Source organism: Austrofundulus limnaeus, unplaced genomic scaffold, assembly GCF_001266775.1.
Source record: "Austrofundulus limnaeus strain Quisiro unplaced genomic scaffold, Austrofundulus_limnaeus-1.0 Scaffold378, whole genome shotgun sequence".
Taxonomy (NCBI): Eukaryota; Metazoa; Chordata; class Actinopteri; order Cyprinodontiformes; family Rivulidae; genus Austrofundulus; species Austrofundulus limnaeus.
In genome coordinates, this window is record NW_013952780.1 from 333,185 (window position 1) to 342,104 (window position 8,920).

Here is an 8,920-nt window from a genome sequence, read left to right on the forward strand (position 1 = left end):
GAGTGGAACAATTATTGCATTATATAATATAAACAGTGCTTTATCATTAAATAAGTCCTTTACTTTGTACAATACTGCAATGGATTTGGCTATTCTTGTTTTTAAATGATTTATGTGAGATATCCATGTCAGTTTTTCCTCAATAATGACACCCAAAAACTTGACCTCACTGACTCTACAGATCTCAATACCATCAACACTAAATGGAACATCAACAGTTTTCTTTCTGTTACTGAATATCATATAAGTAGTCTTATCTAAATTTAATAATTATTTATTAAATTTAAACCAGGTTTGTATTTTAGCAAATTCTGTTTGCATCATTACCAACATCCGTTCTATTTCTTTACATAAACAAAATAATGTTGTATCATCTGCAAATAAAACACGTTTAAACAACCCTGACACATTTACTAAATCATTCATATAAAAAATAAATAACTTTGACCCAAGTACAGAACCTTGAGGCACTCCACATGTGATATTACCCAATTCAGATCTTGTATCATTTATTTGTATAAAATGTTTACTGTTCTTTAAATAGTTAGATACCCACTGTAATGCTGGTCCTCTAAGATCATATTTGTTTGATTTTTCAAAAAGAATATTGTGGTCAGTGGTGACAAAAGCTTTCTTCAAGTCAACATAAATGCTACCACAGTATTGTTTTTGATCAACAGCAGTTGTTATTTGCTCTACTAAAACCATGAGAGCCATTGATGTGGGATTATTAGCTCTAAACCCATACTGACTGATACTTAGAATATTTTGTTTATCGATAAATTGATCTAATCTTGTCACAAATAACTTCTTTAAAATCTTTGAAAACTGTGGTAACAAGGATATTTGACTGTAATTATTGAACAAACATTTCTCACCATTCTTAAAAAGAGGAATTACTTTGGCTACTTTCATGTTGTCTGGAAATATTCCAGTTGAAAATGATAAATTACAGATATTTGTAAAAGGTTCAATAACGTAATCCATTATTTCCTTTACAAACATAAGGTCCATGTTCGCCCAGTCTTTTGATTTTTTGTTTGCAAGATTTTTAACAATATTCATGATTTCTTCTTTGTCAGTCCCATCAAGGAAAATACTGTTGGTACAGCCCGTAACTGTGTGATTCACATTATTATCTACTCTTGGAATTTTAGCTGCAAGACTCGGGCCAGCATTAACAAAATAATTATTAAATCTATTTATAATTTCAGTCTGATCAATTTTCCATCTTTTACAAAATGTGAAATGTCTGATCTTGTTTTGTGGCTCTTTAAGACACTATTCATTACTGGCAATGTTGCTTTCATATCACTTTTACTTTTGCTTAGTAAATCACTGTAATATTCCTTCTTATGTTCTTATATTCCAAACCAACTTGTTTTTATACTTCTTGTATTTCTCTTCCGACTCTTTTGTTCTTAATTTCAAGAAGCACGAATACAAGTAATTCTTTTATTACAGGCATTTCTCAATCCTTTAGTCATCCAAGGTTTGTCAACAATATTTCTTTTTGTGTATTTGTTTTGCACGCAATTTCTTTCAAACAGAGCTCTCAAAATGTTCATAAATACATCATGTGCTTTGTGCACATCTTCAACATACACATCTTTCCAATTGTTTTCCAAAATTGTTCTTTGACTTATCCAAAGCTTTTTTTGATGTTTTCATAGTTTTTTTCTTTTCTTGTAACTACTTTTGTACTTTTGTAATTGTTCTAGCTGTGATTGGTGGAGTATTAGGTGTGCAGAGTTTGGCAAAACCATGATTGGTCAGATTGTCTTGTTGGGTAAGTTAAAAGATGAAGTAATAGTAAAAATACACTACCTGGCTAAAAAAAGTTGTCACCAAATTAAAAAAGGTCACACTTTAATATTTGTTTGGACCTTTAGCTTTGGTTACATCACTCATTGTCCGTGTCATTGTTTGAATAAGCTTCTAATGTCACCAGGTTTATTTCATCCAGTGTTGTATTAATTTTTCACCAAGATCTTTCATTGATGATGGTAGAGTCTGACCTTCTCCAGCACATCCCAAAGATCCTCAATGGACTCTGTGGAGCCAGTCCATGTGTGAAAATGATGTCTCATGCTCCCTGAACCACTCTTTCACAATAAGAGCCCCATGAATCCTGGCATTGTCATCTTGGAAAATGGCCGTGTCATCAGGGAAGAAACAATCCATAGATGGAATAACCTGGTCATTCAGTATATTCAGGTCAGCTGACCTCATTCTTTGAGCACAAACTGTTGCTGAACCTAGACCTGACCACCTGCAGAGACCCCACATCATAGACCTGACCACCTGCAGAGACCCCACGTCATAGACCTGACCACCTGCAGAGACCCCACATCATAGACCTGACCACCTGCAGCAGCCCCACATCATAGACCTGAGTTAAATCCAGGCAGACACTTGTATTTGGCAGGGAGGTGAATTATGAACATGTAACTAAATATAATTTGACTGATTATATTTTAAAACCTAATAATGTCTCAAATAAAAATTGTGAACATGTAAGTGTAATTTATCAAATTCAAAATTGGTACAAGTACCACTTTCTTGTATAGATTTCTGATTAATATTTAATTTATTTTTTCCAGGCAGATTTGGGTTTTTTGACTAAGCCAAATTGTTATTCATCGCTCCACATGTATGGTGTTCAAATTTTGTGCAGCTAGCACCTTTCTATCTCGAGTTATGACTAAATTTAACATTTTTATTTGAACATATCAGGACTTCAGATTTTTGTCAGTGAAGGAGAACAGAGATACCACACATATAGATGTTTMATGGCTGTTTAGACAAAGATACAAGTCCCCCTCAGCTGCCCAGCATCTATCCAACCAAATCGTTTTGGCTTTTTCAAACTCTACCCAAAATTATCAATCCATCCAATCCTATCTTTGACAAACTCCTCTTACAAAACAACAAAAAAAAAAAAAAAAAATCCCACGTAGTGACTGCAGTGACCTGCTTCTCAAAAAGAACACCTTACATAAACTGATTAAAAATGATCTGTTTTCCCCTCGTAACAGACTAGTCACTCTTTTAAAGCCATTTAAGCCTGAAATTAAAAAAAATCTAATTTAAATGACTTTTTTTTAAAATAAACCTTGAGTTTTAAACAGACTCTGGACACTCCAGATCCAGCTGAAAATGTTTTTTGGCCAAACTTCTACGTGTTGCTTGTTGGTCAGACATGGAGGGTGTTTTTATACTTTTTTTAATCACTATTATTTTTTCCTGAATCTGTACTCAAGCACAATACCAGCTTCTGCTTCATTGTTGCCTCTTGACCTGGATGTACCACAGAGTTGCTGCAGCTGGTTCCTCTGTTATAAACATCATCCTCTGGAAAAAAAAAACTRAAAGGGAAGAACACATTCAAAGCTGTGGACTGTCCGATTCTGCAGCCTGTGTCACGTAGAACTGCCTTTTTGTACTAAACATTTACTTGCGCAACATGCAAGTGTGCTTTTGCTCTTCTATCCAAACTGCAACAATTTTATCAGACAAGATGAAAGATGAGACTCCACAGCAACACCCAACCAATAAGGAGGTCCTGCTTCCAGGGTGAGTTAAAGGCTAACAAATGTAAAAAGCAAAGCATCACCGCGTGGGCTAGTAAATAAATTAAAAGTATAGGGATAAAGGTAAAACGAAAAAACATCACCGAGAAGAGTGTATCATTTTATAAAGTGATAAATCTGGGATTAAAAGTTGAATTTATAATGGGTTTCATTGTGGCCTATTTTTCCCTTGAGGACCACGAGTGTGTAGTAAAATTACCATGAGGTTACAGGAGTGTTTGAAAAAAATCTGACAAAAAAACATTTGAATGAATTTTAGTCACGTTTATTGACTGCACATAAAAAATAGAAATAAAAGCACACACGTGAATAAACGCATGACCCATTCTTCCGCAAAAGACAAAACGAGGGTGAAAGTACAACATCCTTTGAAAGCACGAAAGCGAATGTTTGATTCTCTGACATGAGCAGCACATCCAACAAGGTCAATGTCACCCACTGCTTTAGTTTGTAATTTGTCTGCACTTATCTGTGATGGATGCTTCGCGCAGTAAAGAAGAGGTAATTAGAGGCAAAGATTGATAACAGTCGTGTATCTCTAGGTGAAATGTAAGACTAGYAAYGGCTATTTTAGCTGGGTCAGAGTGAAAGAGCAAACCACCCACCAGCAACTCTAATATCACTAATTACCATTTCTAATCCTGCTGATGGAAGCTGTGGAAACAGCAAAAAGTAAACATGACTAATTACAAGATATTTGTTGGTGTAGATTGTCAGTCATCCAGGATATGGCAATCATAAGAGTTTATTTAGCCCAGAAAGTCTGTCACTGTGTGGCTGTCATGATTGACAAGCCTCAGATGTTGCATGGGAAACRAGGACAACACCTGGGGAGTGGCAGGCAGGTGCTTGGTGGTTCCAATTTAAAAAGGGGGGACAAGAGAGTATGTTTCGAGGGATTATGGCCCTTAACCTCTTGGGGAAAGTTTACTTCAGGGTGTTGGAAGAGAAATGACGGTCAAATCTCAGAATCTGAAAGAGGACCATGGCTTTCATTGAGGTTGGGGAGCACTGGACCAAATCTTAATCCTTGCAGAGTTCCTGTCCAATCCACACGTGTGGATCTGCAGAAGGTGTGTTAGGTCTCTGTTCTTAAAATTACAAGGATGGGGTGGTAGGGAAGCTTCATGGTTTCTGGTGGGAGCTGGACACTCATGTCTCTTGTCTCCAGTCATGTTTGTGATTTTCATGAACAGGATTCCAAAGTGTAGTCGCAGCGAGGAGGGAGCATCTAGTTTGGAAAACTCAACTCTGCTTTTTTGCAGATGATGTGGCTCTGCTGGCATTTTCAAGCAGTGACCTTCAGTGTGGCCTCAGATGGTTCCCAGCCGAGTGGCCGTGAGTGAGAGATGGTCTCGCCTGCGTTAATGAGGATGTTACTCTGGTCTGTTGTGGTAAAGAAGAAGCTGAGCTGAAAGGTGAAGTTCTTAATTTACTGACCAGGCTTGACCTCTGAGACGGAGTGACTGCGGTGGACTTCAGCTCCTGCTCCTCCACATCAAAACAAGTCAGCTGAGTTGTTTGAGAAGCTAATTAGGGTGCCCTTTTGATGCCTCCCTTGAGTGGTTTTCTGGGCAGTATTATATGGCCCACTGGGAGTCAGACCCAGAACTTTATGAGAGAAGGTCTGGGCTTCCCTCCTGGACCTGTTGCCTTGCACCCACTCTGGATGTTATCATCCATGAAATGAATGTTATTAGATGTTATCAGTCCCCTAGAATGGCTTCAGAATGTCCCGCCTGTGCAGGTTAGCAGGGTTCCCCGTCCCATAGAATGGCTTCCGATTGTCAGCTGGTTAGTATGAGGCATAAAACCACTATCTGGTTAACATGATACATAAAAATACTGGTTAATATGAGGCTTAAAGCCACTAAGGTTAACTTTAGAGCAAATGACATGGTTAGCGTTAAAGACACCGCCCTCCAATGGTTGAATATTGTGGCCTTCCAATGGGGCAATGGGTAAAGTGTCGGACCAGGGTTCGAGACCCACATGGACACAAAAAAACCTATTACAATATCTTTTGGTTATTTACACATTCATTGTCATTGATATATTAACCCACTAGGGGGCAATGTTGGGACAATCTGAAGCATAGAAAGCGCAGTAAGGACCCTCTGAAGCCATTGTATGGGACTGATAACGCCTAATAACGTCCATTACATGGACTGATWACATCAGAATCCCCTGCTGAAACCTTACTTTCGAAAAATAGACAACGATGCATGAACGGATGGATGGATGCGTGGATGGACATCAGTTCACTCCTTTTCAGAGGTAAAATGTTTTCAAGAAACAAGGAAAGAAGTTAAGCTACCTTAAACTCAATGGTTAGCCATTAGCAATATTTATGCTAGCCTGGTGTGTTGTTTACCTTGTAGTTGAACCTTATTTTCAGGACTGTGCACTAAAACAGAGCTGACGGTGTCCAGATTGTCATAGTTGCTGCACCCAAGAGGCCCAGTTCTTGTTTCAGTCACCTGAAAGAACATTGAGAGRACACAGACTTTGTTTTAGTTTAGCACAGGAGCTTACACAGAGTTTGCTTATGCACTTATTTAACTTTTGCATTTCCTGTAAAGAAGGTCAAAATAACATAAAAACTCACTACACATATTATTTTTGCCTCAAAAGAATTTGCAACGCAATAAATTTCTGAAAGTAATTAAGACAAACTTTAATTATAAAGTTTCCTTCATCAGACAGAATAATCTGTGATGAAAAGAAATTAATTTCCAACCAAATTTTCTCAAGACACTGTTTCTAGTCGCAACGTTGAACTCAGAAACAGGAAGCTCAGTTTTTATTAATGTGTATTGTTTTGTTCTGGATGCAGTTCTTTCTGAATCCTGAGGAGCTGTTAGCTGGGATTTTAATGAATTGCCGTGTTTTGCAGATGCTGCTTATAAAATGTCCATCTTTCTCTTCCCCCTTTCATTCTCACTGATTTTCAATCTGCCTGAACTCTCTGGCCGCTGCAAAGTGGCAAATGAATGAAAACCAGTCAGGCTGGAAATGAATGAAACCATATCTTTAATCCATCAAACTGATGCATAACCAGACTAACAGGTTCTCATTTTAGGAGGGGCACTTGTCTTCATCAGTGGCCGCTCACTTTAGCATCTACATTTGCCCCTCAGGCTGATTAATGCATGTGGTCTAATAGCCACTACAGATGATATAACGGATGATTGGTGCTTTATACCAGACGATGCACAACTGCTGGCCCATTCTCCCTCTTCTGTCTCCTGTTCGCAGCTCGCTACAGGACAGGCGACACGTCGGCTGCGTTATAAATCCGAGTCTATTAATTTGCTTTGCGGTAACTCAGAGGCGGCATTATAAGAATCTGATTAAAATCAATCAGTCCTTTATTTTTCTGCCTACTCAGAGGTTTTTGTGAGAATCAGCAGCGTTAAAGAGGAGAAACGGATCTGACAGCGCCGCTGCTCGCCTGCAGCCACAGGAGGTGCAGCTGCCCGGCCAATTCTGTAAATAAGCATTTGCACTTAATCTAACTGATTAAATAAAGTCCCTGAGCTGGTATTAAAGGATTTGTGAGTTTAAGATGTCCTCAAGTGAAGTAACTGGAATGTCAGAAAGGAAAACTTTACTCCTTGTGTTCTTCATCAGAGTGGAGGGGTGCACTTTATTATTTCCACACTAAACAGAGAAGTACTGAACGTTTCCCTGAGTTCACAGAGCAACAGAGCAGCAGTTTCTACAGAACACAAACAAATACACATAAAAGAATAGAAGTGGAATAAAAAGGCAAAGTAACGTTTAGTTATTGTGCTTGTTTACACTTATTTGTCCATTTAATGGGTTTGAAAAATAAACCAGTGAACCTCTACAAATCCATACAGCAGTGTTAGCAACAATTTAGTAAATTAAAAATTATATTGCGATGTACTGCTCAGATGTTTTATTTAACAGAATTTTGTTAAAATCTCCTGAATATCAAATCAACCCTGAGTTGTACTAAAAACTCACAAAGGTTTATATCTTATTGTTTGTTTACATCAGCGGTGTGGAAAAGCAGACAATTGCAGTGGAGGGAGACGTGTGGTACGGCAGGCAGTTGCGCCATAGATTCAGTTGTTTTATGGCAGGATATTATTATTTTTTATTTGCAGTCCCTGATCTGAAGTGTAATTTCCCCACAGTAGCACTCATTTATCTGAAAAGCTAAGAGTGAGTGTTTCACATTTAATAATATTTTTACTGTCTCATTGGGAAATGTTATTTAGTTTTGTATTGATTTTTATTTTGCATCAAATCTCGGACAAATTAAAAGAAACAAACGTTCCTTGTTTTTTTATATCCATTTTGTAAGTTCAAGGCAGAAAAACATTCCTGGAGTGAATCAAACTTTGTTTTTGTCACCTGACCTCCAGGATATGTTTAGTATTTATGGTTGAAACTGGTTAAAACAAGACAATGTGACTTTTTTCTATTGGAATTATCAAGTGACAAATTCTATCTTACTGCTACCATAAAACCTCCTTACAAGAGAGCTTTGTGTTTCTCAGTCTGATTGTGAGACAGTTATTGTCTGCTGRAAAGCATTTCGCCCACAGCTGATGCAACATCATCAGTTCTTCCGTCACAAAGATGCAACCTCATCATCTCAGCGCTGTTACAGTGATTAGTGAGAATTTCAACAAGGTGACATTCAACAGAGCTTCACCAACTTTTCTACAGTATGTTGGCTGTCCCACCAAACACAAAAGCCTGGATCAGATGCAAATCCAATGGATGTGCTGCAGCACATGCCCCCCTCCCACCCCCACCCTAAACTACATCAGGTTTGCTGACCCCAGGATTCATCCCTGAAGAGGCAGCCTGCTAACAGAGGGGGTGGTCTCAAGAAGCTGCTGAAGCACTGCAGGGCTGCTTGGAGACGATGGACTGGAATGTCCTCATGGAGGAGAGAAGAGTCACATCACAGATTCTGTGACCATGCCTGAACAGTAGGACATCAGAAGAAGGACATCTTGTCCCGACACCAGTATTTGTCAARCTGAGCATGAGAATGAGTACTTCAGTTTGGGTACTCACCAATACCAAGTGCTGATACCTAGAATCAGCACAGATCCAATTCCCCAGCAAAAACAGAGTAATATAGTTAATGCTGTGAAGTGTCAGGAGGGCTGTGATCAGTCATACATTGTGGAAACAAAACAGCCACTGTTCAAAAGAATGAGACAACACAGACGAGCTACATCATCAGGCCAGGACTCTGCAGTTTACACTCATCTACAGGCCAGGACTCTGCAGTTTACACTCATCTACAGGCCAGGACTCTGCAGTTTACACTCATCTAC

The 8,920-nt window shown here is 38.5% G+C and overlaps 1 protein-coding gene across 1 annotated transcript in view; it reads right to left on the reverse strand.

Annotated features, from left to right (window-relative positions):
- Positions 1 to 8,920, reverse strand: part of LOC106528427 (BMP/retinoic acid-inducible neural-specific protein 3) — a 69,747-nt gene that overhangs the window by 16,494 nt on the left and 44,333 nt on the right. Inside the window, exon 4 of the mRNA XM_014023595.1 lies at positions 5,968 to 6,073. Coding sequence (XP_013879049.1) covers positions 5,968 to 6,073 — 106 coding nt within the window. The remainder of the gene's footprint in view (positions 1 to 5,967; positions 6,074 to 8,920) is intronic.